Genomic DNA, 15,878 nt, shown 5'->3' with positions numbered 1-15,878 from the left:
TGAAGGTAACAGAACATGACTGTATGTCCATGTATGTCAGATAGTGGCTTTGATGAAGACAAAAGTTTTGACTTGATCATTATTAATTACATTAAAATTCCTATTTAAATTAAAGGCAAGGCAGGGCAAATTTATTTGTATAGCACAATTCAGTACAAAGACAACGCAAAGTGCTTTACATGATTAAAATATAGGAAAATAAACCAGAATTAAAGCAAGTAGGAAAAAAAGACAAACAAGAAAAAAAAACAAGAAAGAACAATAAAAACAGTTGGACTAAAAAAAAAAAAAATTAAAGCCATTAATACTACTTTTTATGATGGTCTGTTACAATACAAATGTAGTAATAAAGTAAATGTAGTTTTTTTTTTTTTGCAATATTTAATTTCAGTTTATATTTAATTTAGAAATTTTGAAAATCCAAATTATAAAATTTCCCTAAGATATAACGAGTTTATAGGATTTAATGGGGAATGAGGCTTTGAGTCACGTGACGGTTGATCAATAATGACGCGCGCTTGGAGCTGTGCGCTGGGATTGGATAAAAACAAGAATCATCTGTAATTGGTTTCCTGCAGGAAACTTCAAAGTAAAAGCCTCTCGTTTAGGAATCTGTGCAGTGAATCCCTCTGCTTTTATTCCAGCGGCAGCTGAATTAAAGCTGGGCTTTGTTTCCGTTCAGAGCGCGGACAGCTTTGCTGCATCGGCCGCTCTCTCCGTACAAGTGGAGCGAAGGCGTATTTAGAGGATAACCAGCGCGCACTGAGAGCCTAAAGACAACCTACCACCGCTGCAGAGAGCCTTCCCTCAGAGCCGGACGGACACAGCGGGGCCCTGAGGACGGGACCAGGGACTGTGTGTTTGTAGTAAATGGCCACATTTGTTTCCTGAGGGGAGACGCTCCTGCCTGTTAGACTATAGAAACGCCAAATGCATCCAGGAAAATAGGACGTTGGGTGTAATCCAAACGCATTGGAAGTTTCTTTGAACGATTTAGTTTATCCTGCTGCAGACATGGACGAAGATAATCAAGGTGAAGCCAGTTATTCATTGCAGTTCTTTACTACTGAATTTTTTATTATTTTAACTATTATTACTGTATTATTCAAAGCATTGTTATTATATTTGATCTTAAATATTGCATACATCACAACACAAATAGTATGTTTTTCCAAGATGTCATCTTAAATGGAAATCCCTGAAATATGATCATGCTGTGATAATTTCAAGTTCACTAAAACAGTTTCTCTCCGAGATGGGTTTAAGTGAGGTATAAAGGTTAAACTAGACTTGACAGGTGATGATAAAGACTCAGCAAAGCCATTTAGTGTGAATGGATAAGTATGGATGATTGACAAAGCATCAATGTCATTACTGAAGACTCCCAGTGCTGAAGTGAATGGACTTGTTTCTTTTTACCTTTTGCCAGCTGTGCTGCTCATTTGACTTTGGCAACAGGTCCAACAGGTCTTCATAAGGTCACTGCAGCATATACCTTTGGGACAGGGATCCATTCCCAGATTTTTGTCTGAAAAAAGCTCACAGATAATCAAGGCAAGGCATCCAAAATAGGTCTTTGGAAAATGTCAGACTATATGCAGTTCAGTGTTTGGAAGAGTAGCACACTTTTAAACTAAATGCAGCTGTGCAAGCCTCAGTCCTCTGACTAAACAGTATGCAATGAAACTAGACCCATAAATATTTGTGCTGTAACTCTAAATAACCTACAGTCATGGCCAGTTTAGTATGTACAAATTCCCCATAACCTGATTTTGCACAGGGCATATGAGTTCAGGACTTAAATATTTAATAAAAAACCTTTTATTAGTATTTTTAAAAGTCTGGCCAAGCTAAAGTATTCAGACCCTGTGTACTTTTCTAATTCTTTTTTATTATTATTATTTTTAAATCACAAACATTATTTGGTTTCAATTGGATATAATGTCCCCTACCAGCTTTATGCGGGGCATAATGCAAAGTGGAACACCAGTGATAGATAGGTGTCAAAATTTTTTTTTTAAATAGAAATCTGATAATGTGGCAGCTATTTAGTAGCCTCGTGAGACCATCCTGATCTCGCGAGCTTTCAAGGTGTCACTCGCAGATCAGTCTGGCTACTTTCCGTTAAAGAAAATTTGGAGCAGTTCACCAAATGAACGTCCAATCAGCGTTGGCTTTGAGGCGGGTTGAGGTGTGACGCAACGAGAAGCGCGACAGTTCAGTCTAAAGAACATGGTGGCTTCAGCTGATGAAACTAGCGTTAGCGTGGCTATCGAGCAAGTTTTATCGGAATTAGAGAGTATTTCTTCACTGAAAGAAGAGCAAAACACTGCTCTGGAGGCTTTTCTCAGAGGAAAATATGTTTTTGCTCTTCTCCCGACTGGTTTCGGCAAGAGTTCGATCTATCAATTGGCTTGTGCTTGGCTTGTGGTTGTGTTTTCGTCGTCGCCCTGTTAGTACGTCCTATGCTTCGTTGATCTGATTGGTTTATTTGGCCCGTCTATCACTAACAAAGGCCAATCAGCTAACCAGTATTTTCGCCCCTTCCCAAAATTACTTCAGCGGAAGGTTTCCAGATGGATATGCGGAGCAAATCCATCTTGGTCTTTTGCTCTTGTGCTGTCCTTCGGGTGTTGAGAGTGATATTGTCCTGCTCTCTTCTCATCACATGTCCAAAGCGTCTATCTCTCCTTTGCATGAAAATTGGTTTCCATGCCGTCTTGATTGTATCAGGCAAGTAGTTAATGGTTGTAAATGGTGTCAGGCCAGAGGATTTTCAGGTCCTCTAGGCGAGGGGGTTTGGCACAGACCTAACAATCCTACTCTAATGTTACGGAAACCACAGGCCTTGTAAGGAGGGCATGCATCAGAGATGCAAAGAGGCCCATTGCAACTTGCAGAGATGAGTATTTATTGAAGAGAAAGCCAACGTCCCGTTGGAAGTTTACTTATGGCCATGTCGGGTAGAAACCTCACTATAAACAAAACCATTCCTACGGTGAAACATCATTGATGGCAGGGTTATAATGTGGATCTGTTTTACTTCAGCAGTAATAGGAAAGCTGGTTAGATTCTGTTCGAAGGGGCATAAATCTAAACAAAGGACGTTCATGGAAGAAAACCTGAAGCGTTTACCAACTCAATAGTTCAAACTTCTTCATGAAAAAGTTGCACTTCTAACAGTAACATGCAACTTTGCCAAAAGTGTGCCCATCTTATTCCAGGGTAGATGTATCCCAAACTGGTCCTATTCCCAATTTAGCAAACTTTTTTAAGCTAGGTTATCATCACACACTCATAATCTGCAGACGAGGCATCCTTACACCAGTGAACTCATCCTCATTCATAAGAGGCTGCTTTGCCCCACATTTTCCCTCTTATTAAAGTTGCAGGATATGACTAATTGCAGGAGTCATGCATATGTTGCACCTGGACATAACACTTAGATTGTGTTGTGTTCAGCCTGCCTGGCTTTAAGTGGGGGTGCTCATTGACGTGGCACCCCCTCAGAGAAACAAATGTTGCTTTGATGATCCACAAGAACTGTCAACAGCCTTGAGCATGTAAACACATTTATACAGAGTTAGTTGTAATAGCAGGATGAAACACATGCATAGTATTTTTTCTGTTTTCTCTCAAGACAGATATATGAATTCATGGATGCTGACCAGAAATGCCAAAGTGTGATGTTGAATATAAAAATGAACCTAATGCTGCCAAAAAATGCTGCAGAGCTCCAGTTTTTATTTTATTTTGTCTGCATGTTCTTTAATTTTGGTCTTATGATATGAACAAGCTCAAATCAAGCACGCCCACACTACAGACAGTAGCAGAATATGGAGCTGCAGGGAGGGAAAGCACAGAATGGGGAGTCATGCTGGGGACGATTAAAGCATTAAGCCCTTACTGGCTGATGCTGAAGGTAGGTGGCGGCCAGTTTGACAAGGTTCAGTATGAGTCTGTCATCACTCTTAACATTGCTCACAGTTCTTCAGGCTATAGTTTGAGAGTGATGGACGGCTAAATAGGGACAGACCTAATGAGGCACCTACTGTCTTTGGGAAAACAGAGATAGAGGAGGGTGAAGATGGGGGCACACGTGTGCCACACAGGGTGATTTGTAGTTGTATATGTAGTTGTAACGGGGATGGTGCTATATCTTTTCGGTGAGAAGGAGGTGGCAGGATGAAGAGCCTGAATCGAGATGGAAAATTGCCCATGAAGTAAGCAGCAATGCCAGCAAAAGGCAGTAAAACGCAAATGACAGACGGTTCTTACTGTACCAATTCTACAGGGTTTCTGTCAGTAGAAATCCCTCTGCTCTGTCATAATTAACTCAGTGAACAGCAGTGACCTTCCATGTCAACCCTTCAAACCAGGTCAGACTTTCAACAGGGATTTGTTTCTTTTTTCAATTTCTCCCTCTATGGTTTCCACCTAAGCCTGAAATAAACAGTTTGAAAAGGATTTGTGAAACAAATATCATGTTCTTTTAGCCAAGCAAGTAAGAGAACTGACACGTCTTAGGTTGTTCCAAATATCTAGAATGGTCTGAAATCAAGCTTTATCGGTTTAACTATTCAGTCCAAGAGACTTTGAAGAAGTTCAAAAAACTAATGGCATTCCTGTTCTTTTTAGCTTTTATGTTTGTTTTTGTTTGTTGAGTCTTTCTTCTATGTTAAAAGTATAGTGGAAAATCTTCTTTTGGCTCTTTGTTCTTTATTGATTCTCCTAATTGCCAATTGTTAAATCCTCTTGATGCTCATGTGCACAGCTTGTCTTTAAATATGCTGTGAGCTTCAGTTTCAACCGTTCATTGTAGGTGCTCTGCTCTCACTATATATTTTCAAAATGGTCGAAAGTTGCAAGAAGCAAACAGTTTTCGAACTTTATGACAATAAGAGGAAGGCTTCAGAAGAAATAAATAAAATCGGAATGTATTTGGGAGATTCTGCCACCTGATAACGTTAGTAGTGGAAGAGCAGAAAGGATGGTATTTAGCAGTTATTCGAAAAATAATTTTCTTACCTATATATCTGGAAAAATAATCTACTTTACCTTGAAGAGAAAGTAGACTAGCTCGTCCAGTGGTGAGAAGGTTTATAATTTGGTTTCCACCTTCATCTGTGCAATTCTCCCTAGGATAGTCTTAAAGGTTTGCAAGTTTTCTTTTGTAATGTTCCAACGATACCAAAAAAATATTTTCCCTTTTTTTTGCCAGCCATTATATCAGCTTTGGCCGGGTTGAACCTTTTAAGTTTTGATCATTTTATACATGTCTTTTCACTTGTTACAGTTGTTAACAGCTATAATAGTGAGCAATCCAAGGATTTTCTAGACAATTTCTAGTGCCATTCTTATAAAGCTCTTTTAAGTTAATTTTTGAATTGGAAATAAAAGCAACTTGGTTATAATCTATCCAACCAGCAGGTTATCTGCTATAGAAATCACTCTATCTTGGAGCCTGATGAACTGGGAACTTGTTTTTGCTCGGGAGTAAAAAAATAACAGCTTGATTTCCTTCTTACACATATTGTATCACCTCTGACATCACTGATGCAAAAATGAAAGTACCTGTTAATAGAAATTAAAATGGATTGAAATGGCAATACATGGGTACGAAATAGGGATAATTGAAGGATTTTTGATAGCTTTAAAATTGATTAAAGTTTATTGATATAATCCCTTAAGTATTTAGTTTGACAACTGGAACTTTACCATCATAATGGCTGCTTTATGAATGAAGTTGTCCTTCAAAACTCCAAAAATAAAAGTCTACAAAGTTTTGTTCTGCCATTCAGAACAGAGCAGACAAAATTTAGCATCTTGCAATGCATTTAGCTTATTGATGAGCAATACAAATACCTATCCCTGCTGCTCTGGTGTCCACTTAAATTACCGGTTGAGCTGTGGATTATTATGCTAAACTCCTATTCTCTTACTGCTTCTGGCTCTAGACCACTCTGTTTTACACCCTGTGAAACCCACCATCTACAGTTTAGAGCTTTAAGTGTGTTTCAGTGTGGTTTGTGGGGCTTAATGGTATATTTTGGGCAAAAGCCGACTGCTGTGAGCTTGGCATTAAGACTTTAGTTATTCATTGCAGGCTGGAGGACTGAGCCAGCACTTCTTGCTTTTTTCAATTTATAAAGAGAGGGATTCGGTGAAACTTTAAAAGAAACAAAAAATGATAAATATTACTCTCTAACCTGTTTAATTGTTTTGTCTACTTTGGAACTCTTTAGGAGGGTTTAAGCTGGTTTATCTGTTTCAAAGAGTTTTAGAGATCTGAAACTTTGAGGAAGCTGATAGAGGGCGGCTGAAGACAGAAAGAGTCTGTGTGCTGCCGGTGGAAAAACATGAGAGCCCTGCAGGATATCAGGGAGCAGCAGTGGAGCATGTAGCTCAGATGAGGGTTTCTTTAAAGTCATGCACAAAACACGAGGGGCCCTGACTGAAACACATTTTCAGGCTCTTTCCCTTACTACGATTTGCTGCAGGTAAAGGCTTTTTCAATTAAACACCTAGGCTGAGCTCTGAATGTTGTTCAAACATTTGACTTTTCAACCTAAAGCTTTGGTATTTGTCTCCTCTCTTTAGACAGCATTATAGTGACAAAAAGTAACATTGTGCATGCTTTTAGTATGCAAATCCCTACATGTTGATATAGTGCAAGAAGAAATTATTTGATACTTGTCCTTGGAGTGATATTTTTTTTTTGTATTGAAGTAGAAGAAGGCATCTGTATGTATCTATGTGGGTGTCTATGTATGTATGTATGTATGTATGTATTTGACCATACTTTTTCCCTAGGCTTTGCCACTGTGAAATGCTGTGCCCATTTTTTAAAGATTAAATATAATAGAACTTCCGATCAGGATTTTTTTTTTTTTTTTTTTTATGAGCATAGCACAGGTTTCAGGTTTTCAGAGCATGTCTACAAGTAAGGAGGTAAATGTGTTTTTAAAAAAGAAAATTCTGCGGCTGTTACGCTCATTATACATAGGTCAATGTGTCTGAATTATTTCATTGTGATTCTTAAAGTTTTAGCATAACTTGTTTAGCATAGAGGGAATTACTATTATTTTTTAAGCTTACTCTCTGCTGTTAGGGCCGTATGAGCCGATGACATTATTAACGGCGCAGGGTTCATGTAAAAATTAGTTTTTAGTCCTGAATCTCCTTTGTCCCAGTGGGTAGTTTTATATTACAGCACAAAACTATGTTGGTATTATTTTGGTTCTTCCTTTTTCCAAGTCTGCTATTCTTCTGCCTGTCCTGGCCAAAAATCTTTCATTGACCTGTGCATTGTGAAACCAACATCTGTTTTAGAGATTCCTGAAAGATGGTTGCATTTTGCACTCCTGGCAATGTGACTCATCTCTGTTAAACAGTTTTTCTCCTCCTGTTTTGACAGTTGTTTACTCTTGCTCATCTCTCAGGCTGGTAGCTGTACACAGGCAATCCCACTCACCACAGCTCGGTCACTGCCTTCATGTTTCAGTGAGATGTTAAAGATGTCTTGCTTGGGTTGGGAGCTCTGTGCATGTGTGTGCGTTATCTCCCATTAACACAAAGGCCCCATTGTTGAGCCTCACTTTTAAAAAAGATATCTGATCGCATGTGATAATAACCCATGACGTTGTCTGGATGGCTTAAATGGCACTCTGCAGACTACACACACTGACCCATATAGAAATCAAATGTCTGTGTCTTTTTTGCTTCCATTTATATATTTCAGGTAAACATCAAGTGGCTGTACATTTTGGACCTTGCTTTTACTTGGTAAATATCTTTGGTCGCTTATAATAAATGACTGATGGCTAAGCTTATTATTTATATTAAGAAAATGAAGGAATTAGATAACAGCGAAAGACTCTAAAGAAAGTTTCAGTTTCCTCTCTTCCAGTCAGGGCTGAGAAGTAAAGATCCACAGCTTAACACAGACTCACACTAGATTCTTTGTAACTTTAAGGCTATCGAGGGGCTCATAGACAGGATGGAAACTGGGTAAATTTTCTCCCTCTTAGAAAGAGTAGGCAGTGCTTGCCAAAACTTCTGAAAGTTATGCAGAAATAAAATTTAGACAAGTAGCACCCTGCTGTATTTGATGGACCCTTGTGGACTTCTGGGGTAATGGCCTCCATTAAAGGGTGCGTTGCGATGTGTAAGCGAGGATAGTTCAGGTTTGTTGAAAAAAGAGAGAGAAGCAGAGCAGAGCTGGCAGGAAAAGGAGTTCTGGAACAGTTACATAAGAGCACAAAGATTGTTTAACCTACAGGAAAAAGGTGGATCCCTCAGAGAGTATTTCTGGATGCAAGACCTGCCATACTGCACATGTGACACATCAGTATGTAAATAGTACACCACGACCTTCATTGATGACTGGATTAAGGAAGTCTTAGATACCGGAGGCAACATAATTAAACCTAATGATAAATTGACTAATATTTTCATCTATTCATACAGTTAAAGGGCTGTGCCTTTGTTGATGTGACAGGGATACATTTGAGAACTGCAATTAAGTAAGTTGAACACTAGAGTAGCAGACCTGTGGCCTCTTAGGCTACTTAGTGAGAATTGCCTTGGATTTACCTGCATCTTTCTTCTCATTTCTTGAGATGATCATACCTGTTCCTGCAAAAAGAAAGCATCCAAGAATTACTCTGCCATTTCTATGTTTTATTTTGCATTCGGTTTCCTTCGGAACATGGAATTTGGAATTCCACCCATTTTGGATGTTATCATCCCAATAAATGGCCATTATTACCGGTAGCTGTTATGAGTCCTATAGGAAGGCTTCCAACTGTGCATCCTCTACCTTCTAGTAGGCTTCTAATGGCTGATAATATGCAGGTTATCATTGAAGGTAGCCACTTCAGCCACATCTAAAACCTTAAGGGTTACTTTCTATTTACATACTTTATACTTTTCTTCTACTTAATTTACAGCATACTTTCTTAAAAGATGTGTTTTAAAGCTTTACCTCGAGTCAATACCACATGTTTTATTCACACGGATTTAATGTGGTCTTTAAGAACACCTCAGTTGACAGAATATGAGATTTTTTTGGGAGGGGATTGTTCTATATACAATCAACTTTTTTTTTCAAAAGATGAAGAAGTACTAAAATTATGTTCAGATTACACATAAAAAGAATTACAGTCGGGTTAGGATTAGGATTAATTCAGTGATAACAACTTATTGAGCCTACTGGTAGGTAGAAGGGATAATCTGAAGCCATTCTATGGGACTGATAACATGTAATAACGGCCATTGAATGGGGTGATAACACCAAAAACGGCTGGGGGTTTAGTTATGGAAACTGAGGCAATGGCATTCCAGTTCCCACTTGTGGAAATTCACATATGGCCACTGCTAGAGCCATGTCAATTACCAAAGGAAAAAAAACAAACAAAAAAACTGTTCAATGAGATATTCTGGTTATATAAATCGCATTTAAACATGTCTTCATAAATGCTGAATGGTAGTATGTGAATGACTAACTTTCATTTATGATGAAAACGAACAGCTACAATTAGGTAGGAAAGTAACCACTTTGGGTGATCTGATATTATGACTATCCAGGGTGTTCGAGGCGTTTTCGCTGCCAGTTGATTATTTAGAGATAATTTTAATAGGAGTGGATGCAATGAGCACATGATTATAAGATTTATAGTTGTAAAAGTAAAGATTTTCTTGTACTTTGCACTTCTATGGTTTGTTGTCTATGTTGGTTTTATCACATACACTCACCAGCCACTTTATTAGGTACCCCATGCTAGTAACGGGTTGGACCCCCTTTTGCCTTCAGAACTGCCTCAATTCTTTGTGGCATAGATTGAGCAAGGTGCTGGAAGCATTCCTCAGGGAGTTTGGTCCATATTGACATGATGGCATCACACAGTTGCCGCAGATTTGTCGGCTGCACATCCATGATGCGAATCTCCCGTTCCACCACATCCCAAAGATGCTCTATTGGATTGAGATCTGGTGACTGTGGAGGCCATTTGAGTACAGTGAACTCATTGTCATGTTCAAGAAACCAGTCTGAGATGATTCCAGCTTTATTTAGAGGCCATCAGAAGTTGGGTACATTGTGGTCATAAAGGGATGGACATGGTCAGCAACAATACTCAGGTAGGCTGTGGCGTTGCAACGATGCTCAATTGGTACCAAGGGGCCCAAAGAGTGGCAAGAAAATATTCCCCACACCATGACACCACAACCACCAGCCTGAACCGTTGATACAAGGCAGGATGGATCCATGCTTTCATGTTGTAGACGCCAAATTCTGACCCTACCATCCAAATGTCGCAGCAGAAATCGAGACTCATCAGACTAGGCAATGTTTTTCCAATCTTCTATTGTCCAATTTCGATGAGCTTGTGCAAATTGTAGCCTCAGTTTCCTGTTCTTAGCTGAAAGGAGTGGCACCCGGTGTGGTCTTCTGCTGCTGTAGCCCATCTGCCTCAAAGTTCGACGTACTGTGCGTTCAGAGATGCTCTTCTGCCCACCTTGGTTGTAACGGGTGGTTATTTGAGTCACTGTTGCCCTTCTATCAGCTCGAACCAGTCTGGCCATTCTCCTCTGACCACTGGCATCAACAAGGCATTTCCGCCCACAGAACTGCCGCTCACTGGATGTCTTTTCTTTTTTGGACCATTCTCTGTAAACCCTAGAGATGGTTGTGCGTGAAAATCCCAGTAGATCAGCAGTTTCTGAAATACTCAGACCAGCCCTTCTGGCACAAACAATCATGCCACGTTCAAAGTCACTCAAATCACCTTTCTTCCCCATACTGATGCTCGGTTTGAACTGCAGGAGATTGTCTTGACCATGTCTACATGCCTAAATGCACTGAGTTGCCGCCATGTGATTGGCTGCTTAGAAATTAAGTGTTAACGAGCAGTTGGACAGGTGTACCTAATAAAGTGGCCGATAAGTGTACATGTTAGACCATGTAGAAATATAAAAAAAAAACAAACAAAAAAAAACAACACAAGATGTTGGATGTCTAAATTGAGTAGCCATCAGCAGCTACACAGAAAACTTTGCCATTATCACAAGCTGCATACGACTCCATTAGTGTTTATGGGAACCAGCAAACAAGTCCGATTCTGTCCAAAAGTCCAACTGAAACGGTTCAATATGTTGCCTACTGTGCGCTTTCTTTCAGGAGTAGTAGGAGGCCGGCTTCTAGTCTGTCACATCCCACATGCCCTCCCACTTCTAAAGCCTGGTAGACACATCAGCTGGTCTAGCTTTCTAGAGGACATTAGTAACACTCAGTGATTTACTAACACGGTTAATGTAACTGTAAACTATAACAGAACTCCCCCAGTCTGTGCAATGGTCCAGATTTAATATCCTGCCTCTCATGGCTTGTTTGTTGTAAGATCTTAAACTCTTATTGCTTTCATAGTGGGTGTAATTGCATTGGTGCAGTGAAAAGGTTGGATATTGTTTCAGCCTTGTGGTCTCAGTGCTACTGAGAGATACAGGAATTCTGTTTCTAACTGAGGAGGAGTACCACCAGTCAGCGTGTATTCTGTCTTTTTGTCTTTGCAGTTTTGCAGTTGTACCATTAGACGTTTATATATGCCTAGTGGATGGAGATGAAGAAGTGCAGCAGTAGAACAGTTTAAAAGTGCAACCGACAGCTGCAGTCAGATTCTTAAAGTAGGTTAGTGGCACAAGGCTCATCAAGGCTATGCATGTCCCATTTTTCACTCCTTAATATTTACATAAGCTTTAATGCAAAACTAAGCATATATGCATGGTGTGTGTTATCATGTATTAATTTTGTCTTTCTGAGAGGATTAGTTAAAACAAATGTCAGAGAGCAAGTGGGGACATGGCAGACGGTTGATTATAAGTCAGGGATTGGTGCTCATGTAGGGAATTTTACCTAATATCATACAGATGCATACTAATATGATTTACCGGGTAATGTTTTTGATGTATAGAGTTTTCCAGCCACCTTTTGTAAATAAGAAAACAATCATTCTATTCCTATACCATTTCACAAGTTGGGGACACAAAGAAAGGGGATTGTTTGTTTTTATATAACCTAGGTCCTGTCTCTACTTTAGCTCAGCTTGATCCTTAAGGACACTTAAGCCAAGCATTGAGTGTGTCAGCAATCGCTATAATAAGTGCTATCCAAATAGTGCTAACTAATTAAATTAGCATAGGGAGCTTCTGACTCTCTTAGCTGCTGCTAAGACCTATATGGTTGTTCACAGTTCTTTATGTGACAGGGTGTATAGGCATAGCCCACCTCATTGAGTTAAAAAAAAAATATTTCTTTACTGTACTCCTTTGTAGGTTTTTACATTATTTACAGTATTTTGGGTTTTATAAAGAGCTTTAGCCATTAACAACACTTGTGTAGCTTTTGTTTTTTGTTCTAATTCTGTCCCTGAAGACTGTAGTCCCAATTTAACCAGCGTCATTCTTGTGTGTCCACTGGGTCATGATGTCTGTAAAGCTGAAGGCTGTCCCGATTCAGCACAGCAATTCGAAGCTCCTTTCCTGCCCTGGATAATGTTCTTGCTGTTGACTCCGCAATAGGTGAAGGGTTGGAAGACAGGAAAAAAGAAGTATTTGGATCATACTTGCTAAATGTCCTGTACTTATATAGCGCTTTTTCAAGAAAGAGGACCTGACCAAAGAGCTTTACAATATATTCAGTCATTCGCCCATTCACGCACACACTGAATGTGGCAAACTACATTGTAGCCACCCCTGCCTTGGGGCTTACTGACAGAAGTGAAGGCTGCCGTACACAGGCGACACCAGGCCCTCTGACCTCCAACAGTGGTCAGAAGGACTTAAGTCTTGAGACTAAGATAGTCAAAGAGAACCTTTTGATTATTGGTCACTTGAGTTGTTTCTATTTTGACATCAATATGTTTTAAAGCCAGATAAATTATTTTCCGTTTACGTGAAAAATCCACCAGATTTGTTTTTAAAACGCCCTGGTGTTTTATAAAAAAAAAAAACAAGCTATGTGCTTTCCATGGCTCTTTAAAGAGAACCAGGCCCACATCATGCAGAATCCACCTTACCTATTAGCAGGATGCTCTTTTCCACATTTTTCCTTTAAGCTACTATGGGAGTTTATTATTGGAAACCTTAATCTTAGTGTCATCTGACCAAGGCACTCAGTTCGAGGTAACTAAAAGTGATTTTAAAGACTCATCCTGAGTTTTTTCCAGCCTTGTTCACCAAATACTTTTTTTGTAATGTTTTTCAATTATTGTGTTGACTGTATAGAAACGTTTAATCCAATAGCTCTTCTTTTTTAGCATTCTATAAAGATTAAAACAAGGCTTTGAAAACTTTTTTCAACTGTGTGTCATGAGTGGTTATGGGAAATAAATCATCACATCTATGAACACAAATGAACATTTTAATGGCGTTAAACACTGTTATTAACCCAAAACAAGCTTAGGTTAAATGTTAGAAAGAGGCCCCTGTTGTATTAAGTTTGTGAGAATTGTTTGAGATCCTAAAATGTTTGGCAGTTTTGTGATACATCTCTTTTCTAAATTTATTTTCCAAAATTTTTTATGGATTTATGTGGATGTTTTGTAAATGTGATTATCAATTGAAACCTACATTTATTCTGGAGGGAGTTTGTTTTCTACTCTTCTTTACCAGGAACTCTGCTCCTGTTGAGATTGCTTTACATGCTCAGAAAAATGTGTGGTTAAAGAAATTTGATTTGTATACACTCTGTGTATACCAAATGACAATAAAGTTTTCAAAGTCTTAAGTTTTCCTTTTTTCAGATAATTTATTACATATTGGGTCATCATTTTGCTTATCCCCAACTCTATGCCAATATAATAAACAAAAACGACCATGGGTATTGCTGTAAGGATTGTAAAATATTGAATTATTGGCCTTAGATGTGAGGGGCTTGAGAATCCAAAAGAGTACTGATAAACACTTGTTTTCAGCAAGACAGCTGCAGCTAAACTTATGACCCCTCTTGAGGAACTCTTACCCTCCCCTTGTTCTTTTGGATGCATACATTTTTCTGTGAATCTATATGCTGCGATCCTCGCAGTCGCAGAATATACAATGCATACATCAGCTCAGAGAGACAAGGATTTGATATGACTGATAATCTGTGGATTGCAGTGGGTCATGACAGCTAAAACATCCCCCCACTCACACATTCATGCACAGGCACCAGCACAGTGCTGCTGAGAGTCAGAGTGATTTACTGTAGCTTCTGGACACAGGTTTCTTCACACATGCATTTAATCACCTTGTTGACCTCTGCCATGTTAGCTTTACATCACCATAACTGACTTGAGTGCTAAAGATATTTAAAACCTTTGCAGTTGTTTTATATGATGCAACTGTTTCTTCACTGATCTCTTGATCTTCTATCCAACATACTAATTAGGGCAGAATCTGTAAGAGGTGCTGAAAACATCAGCGGTGAAATCCTTGGAGATGCAGTTGTTGTCATGCCTGCAAGCTCTCTGGAGGCAGTGCACATGCCTAGTTTCAACAGAAGAAGGGAATAAATGTGCTGTACTTTTGTTTAGATGGGGACAGTAGATTTTAGACAAATATTTCAATATCCTTTCCCCCCTACTGCATTTGAAGAGGAAGTGAATGTTTGCACTTTTGTATTCCAGCCAGCTCCATCCTGTCTGCTCTGTCATCATTTACATGTCTCTGGGACATTAGGTTCCTCTTCTCCCTCTCTGGTAGGAATCTGTTTAGACCTGTAGTTTTTTTTTTTCTTCTTTTAAATGAAATTACAAATGCAGATTTTATTCATATTCTAAACATGCAGAACACTATGGGTTATATCTTTTTCTGTTTTCTGAGTGTTCATTTTACAAAAAGCTGCCCCATGTAGAAGTTAATTAAATGTATTTTTTTATAAATTTAATCACTAGTTAGGTTTCTATAGTTCTTGCTATTACAGTTTGAGAAGCAGCATAGTTTACTTTTTTTCTAGCGTGTTAAGACTCAGTTATGCACGTACGTTCTTCATGGAAATGAGAGAAATGATCAGCTTTTATCCTTTGTGTGACTTTCCACCCTGTACCTTATATTTTGGCTGACTCCAAATAATATATAGAAGTAGAAAACAGGTTTAAACATTTTTAAAGTCTTTACTGTGCTAGAAAGACAGTAGTGTCTTTCCAGGAGTTTTTCAAAATATGCTGGTTGTAGTGATATTTATGGTATTTATCATAGAATATACATTTTTATAATTCCAAACCCTTGGCAGTGAGAGCTATCACTCATCCACCGTGTTTATCCTAACGGAGCTGTCATGTAGTATTCTATTAGGTGTATGGTGAAACTCAGACTACATGGACGACATGTGGAGGGGCGTATATATATATATATATGAACATGATAAGATGTTGCTTTCTCACCAATCTGCTAAATTTTAATTGTTGTCATGCGACCTGATACCTTTCTTAGAATGAAATAAAGAGGTTAACCAAAGTATTTCAAGACATGCAGTATCTGGAAAATTCCTGAACTTGAGACATAGTGATCTGATCCACCCACATATTTTGTCTCATAAAAATCCTGGCTTAGATTTGTGAACCAGTTATGTTTTTCTTTCCTCTCCTTTCTCCTTTTCCTTCTTCCTCCTGTCTATGAAATATGAAATAAACTATTCCTTCTTCTCAGCTAGGGAATTTCTGCGTTTCATAAAAAAAAAAAAAAAAAAAAAAAAACCTGTGTTGGAACATTTTTCATAGTTTAGGCTCGAACCAGTCTCAACAAACTGCACCATCCTTTCCCAGTAATGATGGATGGATGGATGGATGGATGGATGGATGGATGGATGGATGGATGGATGGATGGATGGATGGATGGATGGA

General features: G+C 38.8%; 1 protein-coding gene across 1 annotated transcript in view; it reads left to right on the top strand.

Annotated features, from left to right (window-relative positions):
- The first annotated feature begins 667 nt into the window (after positions 1–667).
- Positions 668–15,878, top strand: part of LOC107092538 (cytohesin-3) — a 46,036-nt gene continuing 30,825 nt past the window's right edge. Inside the window, exon 1 of the mRNA XM_015387068.1 lies at positions 668–1,033. Coding sequence (XP_015242554.1) covers positions 1,015–1,033 — 19 coding nt within the window. The 5' untranslated portion in view covers positions 668–1,014. The remainder of the gene's footprint in view (positions 1,034–15,878) is intronic.

This window comes from Cyprinodon variegatus, unplaced genomic scaffold (assembly GCF_000732505.1).
Source record: "Cyprinodon variegatus isolate N-32 unplaced genomic scaffold, C_variegatus-1.0 Scaffold384, whole genome shotgun sequence".
NCBI lineage: Eukaryota > Metazoa > Chordata > Actinopteri > Cyprinodontiformes > Cyprinodontidae > Cyprinodon > Cyprinodon variegatus.
The sequence above is the reverse complement of the archived record's forward strand: the minus strand, read 5'-3'. Positions and strand labels throughout refer to the sequence as shown.